This window comes from Rousettus aegyptiacus, unplaced genomic scaffold (genome assembly GCF_014176215.1).
Source record: "Rousettus aegyptiacus isolate mRouAeg1 unplaced genomic scaffold, mRouAeg1.p scaffold_m13_p_9, whole genome shotgun sequence".
In the NCBI taxonomy this organism is placed as follows: Eukaryota; Metazoa; Chordata; class Mammalia; order Chiroptera; family Pteropodidae; genus Rousettus; species Rousettus aegyptiacus.
Window position 1 is genome coordinate 7,149,336 of NW_023416312.1, and position 15,807 is coordinate 7,165,142.

At 40.4% G+C, this 15,807-nt stretch overlaps 1 protein-coding gene across 1 annotated transcript in view; it reads right to left on the reverse strand.

Moving 5' to 3' along the window:
- The window catches only part of MAP3K15 (mitogen-activated protein kinase kinase kinase 15), an 86,339-nt gene extending 71,264 nt beyond the window's left edge, over positions 1 to 15,075 (reverse strand). Inside the window, exons 1-3 of the mRNA XM_036226866.1 lie at positions 14,566 to 15,075; positions 6,076 to 6,215; positions 3,768 to 3,791 (exon numbers count right to left, since the gene is read on the reverse strand). Of these exons, the coding sequence (XP_036082759.1) occupies positions 3,768 to 3,791; positions 6,076 to 6,215; positions 14,566 to 14,935 (534 nt within the window). The 5' untranslated portion in view covers positions 14,936 to 15,075. The remainder of the gene's footprint in view (positions 1 to 3,767; positions 3,792 to 6,075; positions 6,216 to 14,565) is intronic.
- Between the last annotated feature and the right edge of the window lie 732 nt (positions 15,076 to 15,807).

A 15,807-nucleotide genomic window follows, 5' to 3' on the forward strand; every position in this document is an offset into this window, starting at 1 on the left:
TATTTTTATTTATGGCTAGCACCAGGCGGCAAAACTGGTCAATAACAGCTTAAGTTTTATATATTAATTCTTTGGAGCAAATAAAATATGTAAAAATTTATCCCAACAGACTTCATAATGAGACTTTCAGCTTGACCTTCCAGATAACATTTTTTATAATGATACAAACATTTAATCAGTCAACAAATGGCCTAGTCAGAAAAGGGGGAAAATCTAAGGCAGATGGAACGTGGTTTAGCACTACTCAAGATAAACTGATTTCTGAGCACTTAGAGAAAAATGCATATCTTGACTGCTTGATTGTATAATGTGGTACTTCGAAGCTTGTTATCTTGTAATGCAAAAGTGTTATAAATCCTTTGTGAAAACTGATACTAAAAAGGCACCAAAAATTGTTCCCAAGAAATATTGGGGAGGAAGTGAATGAATATGGGACAATAATTTTTTTAAAAAATTATTTAACATGACTATGTGTGACAAAGTCTATTCATTAAGAAAATCTAAGTGGGGTGCCACTCCAAAATGATTACAAGGTTTAAGCCTAATAGATATAATTCTTTGTCTAGTCATTTAAAGGTCAATTTTTAAAAATCAGCACAGGTGCAATCAGGTAAATGCACTTTTTTAAGATCAATGCAAATAGCATTCTACATTGCTACTTTTCTATATCTGTCCAGTCACAAGAGAAACGAGTATACAAAAGCTGAATAACAATTTCAACTAGATAATTAGGCTATGTGGAGCTCAAAGATAAATGAAGATATTCCTGCTGAAAACATGTCATGTAGTGCCAGCTGAACCACTGCAATAGTCCATCTGCTTTGTTCAAACAACTGAATGGCTATCGTGTCACAGAATTATTTCGGAGCTGGTATAAATCACAGTAATCACGTTATTAATCATCTCATTTTATAGAGGAGGAAGCCAAGACCCAGCAAGATTAACCAACTGGCCCACACATAACCACAGAGCTAGAGAAATCTCATGTCCTCCCCATCCCTTCCCAGGATCCTTATCATTAACTGTCATTCTAGGTTAATTCTGAAATATTAAAGAAAGACATGTTATGCAAAATACCCAACACAAACATATAGATGAATGATGACTAATATGATATGTAAATTGTATCTTAAAGGAAATAACTGGGTATCATGGGATACCAAAGACTTAGCTGGTAGGAGGAATTAAATATTTATATTTTGGTTCTGACATTGGCCCTGTGAAATGTGACATTGCTTCTGAGATAACCAAGAGGCACAGAGAAAAGTTTTGTGGTTCACATCTCCAGAGTACTCCGATTTAAAAAAGAACAGGCATGAGGCAGGAAGAACAAAAGATTTGAACAGAGAATTTAAGTTGAGGTAGAAATTAAAAATAGCTACACAAGTGAAATAAATATTCAAAGGGCAGAGATTTTTACATAAATCACATTCCATGTGCAAAATAAAATTTTTCCTCTCCATCTACTATGGGGCACGGCCAGCCTTCTTGTTTGAAACTGGGTCTTCACTAATGAAAATGATAAAAATTCTGATTCTGAACTCAGAAAATCCCAATGGATATAGAAATTAAATTGTCCTTTCACCATAAGTGCCCCTAAGCAATCTATATCATCTTTGATAATTTTAGATCCCAGCCCATAGCAAAATGAAAAATTGAAGGCAGGAGGGAAAGACCAGGAGAAATTCTGTTACTCTAAACTCCAAGCCTAAAAGTGGTTGTAAACCAGGTAAAAAAAAAATTCCAATATTGTAGACAATATACCCAATACTGTCAATGTCTGTTTCTCAAAGATTTTCCAATTTATTGGAATTATAATTATTTTTATTGGAGCAATGAGTTTCTATTAAATCTGATTGGCTTTCCAGAAAAAAGTCTGGTTCAGGGATCAATGACTAGATTAGTTTTTTAATAACATGATTCAAGCTTGGAAATTTAAGTCTGCTTTCTAAAAACCATGAACTGTTTTTAGGACATGACAAATGAAAATATGGTCTAGTGTACTTTTTAACAATTCCTTCTATAAGTACTGGGTGGAATATCTCATCTTCTCCTAGTAATTTTCCTGGGGGACATGGAAAGTGTATGTCCCTATGTTTCCTCTCTGGTAAGGCTACATATAGCTTCCAGTAGTTACCTACCAATTTAATAAAGAAATTATTTCTGTGCCTCCCAGACTTAGTGATACATTCCTTAGTCTCAGGGTATATATGATTTATATATTTCTATAATAAAATGATAATAATATGGTAGACTCTCAGACACACACTCGGACCCCCCTTCAAGGAAGAACATGTTGCCTCAGCTGCTGGGAGTGCTGCAGCTATCAGCCCCTGTTGTCGGCCCCTTCTGGAACTGCCTCAATTGCAGAGAGTACCTCACACCAGGTCATATTTCTTCCAACGAAGGATGAATGCAGGAGTACAAAAGCCTGGCCATCTCATCTCAACTCAGAAAGGCCATTCCAGATCCAGAGTTTCCCACAGGATCTACCAAAGCTGTCACTGAGCCTGCACCCCAGCTTGATTTCTCTCTGCCCACTCCTGCTTCCTTCCCTCCTCTTCCTCAGCATTGAACCCAAGGGCACTCCTTAATAAATCTCCTGTTCACTAAACTCAGTCGCAGATGTGACTTCCAGGGGGAAATCAACCTGCAAAATATACCATAACTTTGAAGGTATGGTTATTTGCACAAAGGAAAATTAAAACAAAGTTAAAGAATATCTGTGGACTATGCACACTAATCACATTCTACTAGAAAGTTCCAAGGTTGAATAGTTTTTCAGGGTGGCTATTATTTTTACTCTTATCTTCATAAAGTGAAAACCTAGATCTTTCATCATATAAACACGTTTTCTGAAATGATAAAATGCTGAAAGTGGTTATCTTTAACTCTAAAGCAGTAGAAAATAGCATAAGAATTTAAAAATTGAGGAAAAAGAAATCGTTTTTATGGAACTCTAATCAAATAATGAATAATAAAATAAAATGTGATAAATGTTAAAGATTTTTGTGAAAAGTATTTTTTAAATCTATCCTAAAAATAAAATTAAGAGAACCATTTCATTTACGAGAGCACTGAAAAGGATAAAATATCTGTAAATATATTTAACCAAGAAGGTGAAAGGCTTGTACATTGAAAAGTACATGCATTGCTGAAAAAAAATTATAAAGGTCCTAAATAGATGGAAAGATATCCTGTGTTCTTGGACTGGAAGACTTAATACTGCTAAGATGTTGATAATGCTCAAGCAATATATAATGCAATACAATCCCTATCAAAATTCCAACGGCATTTTTTGTAGAAATGAAAAAGGAGATTCTCAAATTCATATGAAATTGCCAGTGGCCCCAAATGGCTAAAACGACACTGAAAAAGAAGAACAAAGTTGGAAGAACCAGATTTTCTAATTTTAAAATTTACTATAAAGTTATGGTAATCAAAACATCATGGTACTGACATAAGGGTAAACATACAGATAAATGGACTAGAAGTGAAAGTCCAGACATAAACCCTTACATTTATGATGGGTTGATTTTGAAAAGGGTGCCAAGATCATTCAATGGGGAAAGAGAATAACCTTTACAAAAATTGCTGTTGTAACAACTGGATAGCCACATGCAAAAGAAAGAAACTGGAGCCCCACACCTTACACCAGAAACAAAAAATGAACTCAAAATGGACCAGAGAGGTCCTGTGGGATTTTCAAGCAAGCATTTTACATGTTTATATTTACAAAGTTAAAAGTATGAAAATATAATACTTACTTGGTTTTTCTGGGTTACCATTTCCTGAAAAGAAAAAGAAAAGGTGAATATAGCTTTTTTCCAAAATAGTTCATTTCCATAATCAAGTACTTTGTTCCGACTCATCATCCAGAACCCAATTAGAGCAAGAGTTAATCATTTGAAACCTTTTCCCGCAAAAAGCTTCAAATAGGATGAGCCTCAGAGAATTGTAAATTCATCTTCTAAGGAAAATTTATCATAATTGGTTAGCTTTGGAACTACTGGGGGCATAAATAGTTATAATGATTTTCTCACAGCAGTGGCAATGCTTTTGTACCAAGATAGTCTGAAATTCAAGTTTGGGGCTCTTGAATGTCCTATACCTCACCTTCCCAGTAAAGAATGTCAGGGACAGCAAGAAAGTGCATGGGAAGCCCCGTGGTATCTGAACCTCTTCTTGACTCATCAATTCAAGGCTGCAGGCCACTTCCACAGTCAGCCTTCCTACAGAAGGAGTGTTGCTGGTTTCCTGAAGGATTCCTGACACCTTACTATAAGTGTCTAGAAATTTTCAAATTTAATGACCATAATTTTAGTCAGTTAACTTAGCATAATAGTTATGCAGCCCTCAACTCTATCCTTTATATACTGCGAGCCAACATTTGTCAAAAAAGAAAACATAATTAAACAGCTGTTCCATGTTTTACATGTTCTGAGATTTCTATTATCTGATGACAAGCACAGATTGCTTCTCATGGTATCAGATATAACTGACTACCCATTTCCCTTTTAGAAAATATATTTCTGTATCATTAAAAATTAAAACTTATCTAGGTCACAGGCCTTTCCAGAGTAGTTCATTAAGACAAAGCTGAGAAAAAAAATGTATTGAATTAAAAAAAGTATACTATAATTTCATGTTTCTCATCAAAACATAGCTTAATAATCTATACTTTCATATTTTATAATTCTAAATATTTCTGAGAAAAATCACCTTAGTGAAAATCAGTAAAAGAAAATTAGTATCTAAATATTTAAAGTAATATAGTTGGCTTATAGCCTTTTAAGAAACTATTCTACAATGTACAGTATAATAAAATAGTTTCTTCTTTCAATGTCACATGGCTTCTTAAAATATAGTGCTGCACTATAATTATAGGACACACACACACAAAGTGTATGTGATATATAACACATATATCACATTACATATTTGAAGCAGGTGGTGTTTCTCCCAGAAAATAATCCCAAATTATTAAAGAGCCCTCCAAAATCTGGTTAATAATAAACCTCAAGAAACACAAACTCCACACTAAACTATTAGAATTGTGATGGGCATAATGTTGGCAACTTATTCTCAAATGGCTCAGTAAAATAAAAGTTTTGCTGTATTTTCAAAAAAAAAAAACAGAAAAACAAAAACAAAAATGTCCATCACAAAACTGTTATTTATATACTACTGATTTTTAATGCTAAGGGTGCCAGACATTTAGAAATGATGTCTGTGAAAGTTAACTCTCAACCACTGGTTCTCTCACTCCTGGATGCACATTTGAGAGGTTAAAAAATCCCCTTGAGATTGTGACATAATTGGTCTGGAGTATGGCCTGGGTACTGGGATATTTACAACCTCTCCAAGTGATTCTGAAGTGCAATCAAGGTTGAATAACACTGCTGTAAATAAACTAATCTTTTATTCCTGAAATGACAGCAGAGACCAAGACTGTCTGACCAACACTAAGATATTCAACAATATTCTATAAAAAATGGATATTCAACAATATCAATTTATTAACTGAATTTTGTAGTAACTCACCTTAGAAGTTGGTATTTTACAAACATGCACATTTTTAAAGTACTATGTTATCCAAAAAAGCATTTGTATTAAATTTGCAATATTACATTTTTTTAAATTCTCAATTATTACTGAGTTGTGCATGAACACACAACCTTTCAGTTCTGCTCTGATTTAAACTGGGGTAAAAAATAACATTAAATACTAATTATACCTATGCTAAAACTTTCTGCCCATTTTGGTAACTGTTAAATGTTGTCTTATTATTATCCAAGTTGAGAAATGATTTTTTTAATGTGTAGGTTTGGATCAAATTGTTTATGAAAGAATTCAGAGTGGTATGTTTGCTTCAACGGAAACTAACAGGAGTTTTAGCTTCACTTCCCTAATGAGCCTGGAAACATTCAAGTTGCCTGCAAATGCACATCTGTATCACATATGCTCACACAGTGGCCAGGAAGTCATCTGTGTGAGCTAGAACCTGTGGTAGGAAGGAAGGAATTGCACAATTGTTTATCAAGTATTCAAGAGAAGGCGAACGATACCCTTTACCTTCAATGAAAGAGCAGTGTCAGCGTTGGTGTCATGGTACAGGATCACATTATTGGCCATGTCAAAACTTTCTCGAACTCCAAGATGGTAGAAGAGCGAAGGTTGTCTGGAGATATCACTGATGTCCACCACAGCAACATCTGAGAGGAACAAGAAGAAAGGGTGTCAGGGAGAGAGGTGATCTGTCTACTTAAGCCACTTCCTGATGATCACCAATGGAGAGCTACTGCAATTTGTATTTCTACCATGAACCTTTAGGCAAAGCACAAATGAAAGGTGATTTGATTAAAATTACCCCATGAATTCCAGAAAAGCAATAAGAATTTTAAAAAAATTTCTTTTTCAAATGCTAGGAATACAGCCTCACTTAAAAATTGCTGATGGATTTACTTTTAATGTTATTTTATTAGGAAATATATCATATTCAAAAATATATTTAGCTTATATATGAAGTATAAAGTATAATAAAATGAAAAACCATACAGCCCAAGACATAGCATTATCTGTACTGTCAGAGCCCCACATGCCACTTCCTAATTACATCTTCTCCCTCCTGCCTGAGGAACATCTCTTTCCTGATTCACCAGTTCCCTGCATATAAATGCATATATGTAAATTCGATTACATATTATTATAATATATCAATTCCTAAACAGTATATTATTTAGATTTGCATGTTTGTCTCTGAACTTTATACAAATAGCATAACATCATATGTATGCTTCGACTTGCTGTTTTTGGTGTAACACCACCAATTTTTTGTCTAGCTCTAGTTCATGCATTTCCACTTCAGCATAGCATTCCATCATATGATGAACAGATGGCAATTTCTTTATGCATCCTGTCTAGAGATATTGTGTTCATTTTTTTTTCTTTTTCCTATTTCAAACTGCCGTAATAACATTCCTGTGCCATGTTCCTGGTTCACATGTCTGACATCAACTTGACAATGAAGATCAAATGCCACTGAAGTTGTTTCCTGAGAGACCTATTCAAAACAGGGAACAACGTATTACATAGATAACGAGCACGTTTAAATTTCTTAGTAGTATTGGACGCCATTTCAAAACTCATCACTTCTGACAGAGTATAAAAGCTCCAAGTTTGATTAGACCTTCCCTACCACATGTAGAGATTTTAGAAAGTAATATCTAAACTTATGCTTACACTGCTATGACTCACAAGAAGTCACTGAAAATCCCAATGAAACAGAACAGAGGCAACATAAACAGGGGTGTGAAGAAACCGGGCAGCATGCAGAAGCCACATCAGCACCAGGCACAACTGGCTCTGCAGAGACTCTCTGGGACCTGAGGCCAAACCTTTTGCTCTCTAATTTATGGATTGCCTGCTATATGTCAGGCACTGTACTGAGTACTGGGATAGAAATATGAATGAGGCATAATCCCTTTCCTCAAAAAAGCCTATAATACAACAGGGGTGACAGGAAGGATGTGACGGTTAGAATCACTGTGAGGAGGGTTAGTTAGGGAAACAGCGACAGAAGCAGCTATGGGAAGGTACCTAACCCACATTCTGGTGGAAGGTAATCAGGGGAGGACTGGAGGAAGTGATATTGTCTGGGACCTGAGGGTTCATAAGAATTAGGCAAGCAAATCACAGTGAGGATGGAGGGGGGATGGTGTGGAAAGGGAAGGAAAAGTGTTATAGGAAGTGAAGACAGCAAGTACGAAAGGCCAGAAATAAGATGAGGTATAGGTGTTAGGGCCACTGCATATAATTTCATGGAACCATAACACCTGAGAAAGTGAACCTGGAAGGGTTAGTAGGTGCCAGGTGGACTGGGCCTGAAGGCCATGTTAAGAGGGCTGGACTCCACCTTGAGGCAATGGGAAATCTATGGTACGGTTTTTAAAATTTTATTATGTAAAATTATAAGCATATCTAAAAGTAGACAAAATAGTATAATAAAACCCCCATACCCGCTCCTTACCACCCCCAACAATCATCAACTCATGGCCATCCTTGTTTCATCTCTACTGTCATCAACACCACCCTTCCACATTATTTTGAAGCAAATCCCAGATATCATACAATTTCATCCTCAAATACTTTATTATGTGTCACTAAAAGGTGAAAACTCAAAAAATAAATAACCAAAGTATCAATGTTTCATCTAAAACATTTTTTCAAAAAATAATCATGAGGGGTTTTAAATAGGAAACTAACATATCCAAATTTACCCTTTAGAGCTAGCTGCTCAAGAAAAGAAAAATAGATATGCTGAGGAAACATTTTCAACCTAGCCTGGTAAATTTATCTCAAACAAATAACTGCTCCCCACAGATATTTGCTTGGAGTCAAAAATCACACTGCAGCTAAATAGACACTCTTCCTATATGATTGTTCCCTGGACTCTATTACCTACTCAAAAAAAAAATGTGTTTCCTAGAGATGCTATTAAGAAGTAGTGATGTAGATGCTAATTTAACAGCAATGAGGACTGCTATAATTAGTTAATAAAGAAAAGGAAGCAAAGGGAGGAACACGAAGAAGGATGGGAAGGGGGAACAGGCAGGAATGAATAACAGCAGCCTCCAAGTTACGCAGGCCATTTTCATAGGAAATCTATAACTTGGTGGAGTAATTTATCACTGAGTAGATTAAGTTTTAACCTAGCAACACAAGTTCCTTATTTCCTTTGCCTTCTCAACATTCTCTGCAGGGACCTGTACAATGTCCTCATCACATCCACTGAGGAGCCCCTCCACGGCTCCACCAAGAGTTGATATGGACTACTCAGTGTCTAAATTAACACAGGACAGATTGATATTGCTACTCAAAAATACTTCTGAGTAATTCATATTCAATAGGAAAATTATCTCAAACCCAAAATTAACATTTTTTGCCTGACATTTGTCACTCCAGCCTAAGTTTACCTGGAGGATGTATACCACAATATTAAACCAGCTTATTTTTAGAACTTCTAAGATACTAATTTAGCAGATTTATAATGCTAAACGATAGAACATCAGATTGGAGTTTTTATTATGTATGAGGAATCGAGGTTTTCTTTTCCCCTAAAGACACGATAAATGATCTTAAAGCGTGAATCATCACCATGGTCACTGCTCTGCCATTTACAAAACACTTCCACAGATATCTTTGTTGAATTTCAGAACCACGGTGTGAGGCAGGCAGGGAAGGTGTCTGCTACACTCTGAAGGAAGTGGAATAAAGCTCAGGGAGGGTAACAGATTCATCAAGGGTCAGCAGGTAGGGTATGACAGTCAGGGAAGGAAGTCAGCCAATCAAGGCCTGTACTCTCCAGGGCCACCCTGAGGCTTACTACTTTCTGGACTCACTTTCTGAAACTGAGCCTCCTGAGGATAAATCAATTATCAAAATAAATCTTAGACAAACAGATCACAGAAATGAAGACAGATAAAATTCAGATTTCTCATTCACTAATGTATCCTGTGTTCCCAGCAACCATTACCTTCCTGTTTCTACTGACAGCCTGTATAGAATAAATCATTCTCTTTGATCAAGGACCACACACCCTCTCCACCTATCATGGTTTAACAAACCTTAAGAAGTGATACCACATCAGGGAGGGCAAAAAGCCAAGGCTTCTGTTAAAATCTACTCTTAGCAAAAAAGTGTCTGAATTTAAAATCAAAGCACCCTTCAAACAACTTAAGGCTCAATTACAATTAACTCACTACATGTTAATGTGAAATAAGAAAGACGAATGTTGTATTGAACTTTTTACTTCATTAAAAACTTTTGAAAACTATACCTTAAACGTTATTTTTCTGAAATGGTTTATAATAAAACAATTTTCTAGTGTGGTTTTATAGTATCTGATGTCTAAAGAAAAGCATCCAACAACGAAATGATATGATGGCAAATGATTTACCATGTACTAATTCTGTGATTGTACTGGCGCATGCGAGTCTTAACTATATCTAGGTTATCTATAAATCTATACCACTCCCAGCAGAAAAAAAGAATGAATAAAAGTAAGGTTGGTTGTGTCTAAATAAAAAGAACTAGATTTTAGAATAATTTTCCTGCCAAAGACATTTAAAAATATTTCACTGGACTTGTGACAACACTGGCCATCCAGAAGCTACCTAAAAGCAACAGAACCCAGATTTACTGGACAGGAGGCACCTCCTACTAACGCCAATCATATTTAGATCTTATCTCACCCACTCTGCTCATTTCCAGCATACTCGAGTGCAGGTCAATGGAAAGAATGTTGTGAAGTGTCATTTAAATCTATTTTTCCAATCTCGTAAGGAGGAGATACTACCAATTCAATGTCAGGTCGTCAACAAATCCTTCCTACAAGCCGCATTGGATGGGTACTAATTTCTTGGATTAGCAGTTTCAACTCAAAAGGTGGGTGGGGAAGAGTGGGGACATCAGGAACCTCTATCTGGTTGCCTACCTTTTGCTTTCCAATATCGTTTTTCTAAGAAAGACAAAAAATAAATCATTTTTATAACTTTATAAGTATGATCAAGATATGTGCACTACCAAACAAGACAAAAACTGATAGATACAGACAACGGTTTAGTGGTTACCGTAGAGAAAAGAGGGGTGGACGGGAGGTGGAAAAGGGTAAAGGGGGTCAAATATGTGGTGACGGAAGATTTGACTTTGGGTGGTGAACACACAATGTGATATACCGATGCAACATACAATACAATATACAGACCTGAAAAGGGGAACCGCGGCAAACCAGAAAGTACAAAGCCAAACAGCAGTAAAAGGGCTTTGAAATCAGAATGACACCATAACTGAAATGGAACTTGGCAGCCTAAACCGACTCGACCGACTGCCCGCTAAAGTAAAAACATCAACAGACTCCATAGGCTATAAACCAGGCCTAGAACCTCACAGTATTCAAAATGTTCGGGATACAATCCAAAATTACTTAGTATTCAAAAAAACGGGAAAGTTTCAACTCACACAGGAAAAGAAAATCAATAGACTCCAACGACAAGATGACACAGTTATCAGAATTATTTGAAGACTTTAAGTAGGTATTAAAAAAAATCTCCAAGAAGTAAGGGAAAACACCTTTGAAAATAATAGAAAAAACAAAGTCTCAGCAATTAAAGAACCAAATGGAAGTTTTAGGACTGAAAAATAACCATAATTTTTAAAAAAATCATTATATTGACCTTCACTTGCTAAATCTGATAGTTCTACTGAATTCAAAACTCTCATCTTTGAAGATGGATGATAAATGCTAAAAAATAAAATAAAGGCTGGTCCTCTGCTAAAAGTGAATGGGACATCCCTCAAAAAATTAAACATAAAATTACCATATAACCCAGCAATTCCACATAAAAGCAGACGTTCATATACCCAAGGTCATTACAGCATTATTCACAACAGCCAGAAGGTGGAAACAACCCAAATGCCCATTCAAAGATGTGTGGATTAACATAATGTGGTACATGCACACAATGGAATATCTTTGGCCTTTAAAAGGGCGTTCTGATAAGAGCTACAACATGGATGGACCTTGAAGATATTATGCTAAGCAAAAGAAGCCAGACACGAAAGGACAAATACTGTATGACTCCACTTATATGAAGTATCTACAACAGGCAAATTCATAAGACAGAAAGCAAAATGGTGGATGCCAGGGGCTGGGGGGGGGGGAAGGGGAGGGAAGAAGAGCAAGTTACTGTTTAAGGGGTACAGTTTCTGTTTGGGATGATGAAAACATTCTGGAGATGGATATTGGTGACGATTGCATAACAGTGCAAATGTAGTTAATACCACTGAAACGCACTTAAAATGGTTAAAACAGCAAATTTTATGTGGTGTATATTTTACCACAATTTTAAAAAAGCCATTGCGCTGCTCCTACCTCTCGCAGCCGACGGCGCTTTTCTTTCACAACAGCTTCTACTTTTCTTGCTTGGGATGCGGGCCTGCCTGGGGCTCTCCTGCAGCCCATCAAATCACCCGGGCACTGGTGATATGTAACCAGCTTTGACTTGTTATGAGAAAAGGAGATAGGAAGCACTTACAGTTCACATTTATGATCCTCCCTAGAATACCCTTGGGGCAATTCAATAGTCTCCCTCCCTCTCAAGCATTTTTCTAGAAGAGCACTGTTTAATGGGACCTTCGGCGATGAGGAAAATGCTCTCGCTTCACTGTGCCAGTTGACCACTTGAAATGTGGCTAGGGTAAAACAGGAACCGGCTTTATTTGATTTTTTGACTAGCTGAAATGGAAACTTGTGGCTACCATACTTGGACAGCTGTGGTTTTAGAACTTTTTACAAAGGAAGCCAAAGTGACAGATCCATATCTTTTGTGTGGAGATGCCAAAAAACCTGAGTGGTAGAAATCAGGAAGCCGCGAGAGGTGACGGTGAGGGTCGTCTGTTCACTCCATAAATCCGCTTACTGGAGGTGTGTATAACCTTTATCGAACCTATAAAAGGATTTTAGTTATAATGATGTGCCGAGAAATGATGGATTCAAGAGCAGGCCAAGGTCGACCAGAGGTACATGGCACAACCAAAAATTCGAGGCAATCTGGACCCAGAGCAATAAAAAGTTAAATTCCTGTTGTGTAGCTCTAGAACTGAAAGGCCAAGATTTCTGGTGGACTGAACTCTCACACTCAACCAGAAGGAAGGAGGCTGTTAATAGACGGAGGCTTGCTACACACACCACAACCACCACCACCAGAGAAGCAATGCCACAGCATATCGATTTTTCAGAGTTGACACCAGCACGCAGGAGGCTACAGTTGTGACTATGGGCAAAATGGACACTGACCTTTCATAGAAGAGTTTATTCAAACTCCAATTTCAGAGGAGAATGAAGAGAAAGTAGAGAAAACCGAGTGGGCTCCTGAACAACTTTTCTAAAACGATGCTGTACTGAAGAAAAAATACTCAGAGTGGTCAGAAATTTCGAGACTGTTTTCTACTGGCCCAGCTGTGACTTGTTTGAATAAGTCTAACACCCCGCCCCCCTTCCAGCTGGTGAGGACTTGTTCTGCAGAAAACAGATCAGTGTTCCCCAGGCAAAGGATGAACGGTGATAAACCTAGCTGACCACTTCGGCATGGTGCGGCAAGTCTGTTAGAGAAACTCCCCTATTTACCTTCCCACCTGCTTCCAGGTTTAAGGGAGGCACCTTAAGGTTCTTTTGACCAGTGGAGAAACCAAGGCATAAGGACTCCCAGGTAATTACTGTCTCACAGACGATGCTTATGAATGTCACCCAAGTGCCAGAGGCCTGTCACATGGATTTCAAAGGGTGGGTAAGGAAAAGAGTCGAGCGACCAACAGTCCACGCCACACCTGGAGAAACTCTTGCCAACCAAAAGTATTGAATTTAACGCTGGGGTCTCATGGCACACTTACCACAATGAGCTTAGAGGTCTAGTGTTCCATTCCAGCAACAGAAGAGACCCTGATCTCCGAATGTTTGTGCATTATGGGATAAAAGCTGTCTACCACACTAGTGGTGGATAGAGCACAGCCCCACCGTCGATGTGTTTTGAGGGCTGGAATTAAAGTGTGCGAAACAATGCTGGGACACTTCTAAGAGCACCCCCCGCCCTCGCAACCTCCCCCCCCACACCCACACGCACTCAATTGTAAAGCACCCATTCCCGCCCTGGGCTGAGAATGGTGTCACCCGGGAAACATTAAACAATCAGAGGCTTCAGATGCTGAAGGTGTTGGTTTGGGATACAGTCTGGGCATTGGGAGCTTGAGAAGCTCCTCAGGTGATAGTAATGTGTAACCAGGGCTGTAGGACCCATTGCTGTAAGACAGCGGTCCCCGACCTTTCTGGCACCAGGGACCAGTGCTCCTGTTAGAATTTAATGCCTGATGATCTGAGGCGGAGCTGAGGCGGTGATGCTAGCCAGCGCTGGGAGCGGCTGCAAATAAATACAGATGAAACTTCCCTAGCTGGCCGGCCCGCCCGCCTCAGGCTGTGCGGCCCACTTCCCAGCACGGACGGCATAAGTCCGCCGCACGTGGGTTCGGACACCTCTGCCGCAAAATTGGGCTACGGGCGGTTTCTTGGGCCATCTGATGTTTAAGCATAAAGAGGTCGAAATGCTGCTGTACTCTATACTCTCCTGGCTATTTTGTGACTACGAATCTGTATTTCCTCGTCCCTTCGCGAGCGCAGCACAGAGGATAGTCAAGTAGTAGGAAAATGGCCGCGTGCAGAGCCGGCCGACAGCGTAATGGAGGAAATCGCTTCGTTAACTATATAACCGTCTAGCCAACGGACTGTAAACCTGAAACTAATACAATGATGATAATAATAAAGAGCTATAAATGCCGGTGGCCTCTGTTCGACTCCCTGTAAAGGGGTTACATGCTACCTACGCTCCCCTTTCCCAGAGCCGTCGAAAACGGCAGGGGGTGCTAGAATGGGGAGGGACCGGCGCCATGGCGACCGTGAGCAAAAGGCAGGCGGGCAGGAGCGGGCCCGGGGCAAACGGGGTACTGCCTCCTCACCTGCACCGTAGAAGGCGTCGAGCACGGCCGTCTCCCCGAAGTCGAGTTTCCCGAAACACACGATGCTGAGGCGGGCGCCCTCCGCCTCGCAGGCCCGCAGCAGACACTGCCGCGCGCCCACCGCAGGGCCGCCGCCGGCGCCGCCCTGAGGGCTCTCGCTGCCCACGTACACCGCCCTCAGGGGCCGCCGCGGCGCGCCTTCGCCCTCGCCTTCCGCGCTCTGGGCCGACCCGTCGAGCTCCCCAGGCCCGGCCGCCACCTCGCCTGTCGGGGACAGCGGGTGCCGTGGGGACCCGACAGCCTCCCCCAGAGCCTCGGGCAAGGGCATCCCGCCGCCGCTCTCCATGGGGCTCGCCTCGGCGCCTTCCATCGGTCCTAACTAACGCCGCGCGAGTGGCCGGCGGCTGTGCTCCGCGGAGGAGCACGGGGCCCGGCACCTGCTCCCGAGCGCGGGAGGAGAGCGGGGGGATGGGCGGCTGCCGGAGACCTCGCAGCGCAGAGTCGACGTCCGAAACCCTCGGCTGCGGACGACGACTCAAGCCGTGCCGCCCCCTGAGCGCGCCTTTTAAGGGCCCCGGAGAGGCGGGGGCTGAGCACGTCCGCGCCGTAAGGGCGCGGGGAGAGCTGGGAGGGGCGACGGGGCAGGAGCGCGCAGGGTGCCCCCTACCGCTTCCCCCGGGCAGCGCTCCGACCAGGGCGGCTCTGTGAATTGCAGGACTGTGTCAGTCACCCTCTCTCCAGCCCGACCAATTTCTGTTTTTCTCAAAACAACTCGAGGCTTTCCAAGCAGAGTAAAAACTCTCGCAAAGCAAAACAGAGCAACGCAACGCAACGCAACGCAATGCAAAGCAAAGCAAAGCATAGCAAAGCAAAGCAAAGCAAAGCAAAGCAAAGCGCTGGCTGGGTGTAAATGCTATTCAATTCCAAACGAAGCAGAGATATAGTTTTAGCCCGGAATGGAAACGAGAAGGTGCTCACTTAAAACACCTCAGATTTTGCACTCCTCGTCCCCTGCTGCCAGCAGCATTGGGCCTCCTGAGCACAATTCTTGAGCCCGTTCATCCTGGTTTTCACTGTGAAACTTGACAAAGTACCAGGATGCACCAGCAACAAATTCTGCCTGGAGAGTAGGCTTCCTGTCGGACCTATGAAATGCTATGAACCCTGTGCTCTCCCGGGTCACCCTGTGGCTTACTACTTTCTCGAGTGACTTTCTGAAACTGAGCTGCCTAGGGACAAACC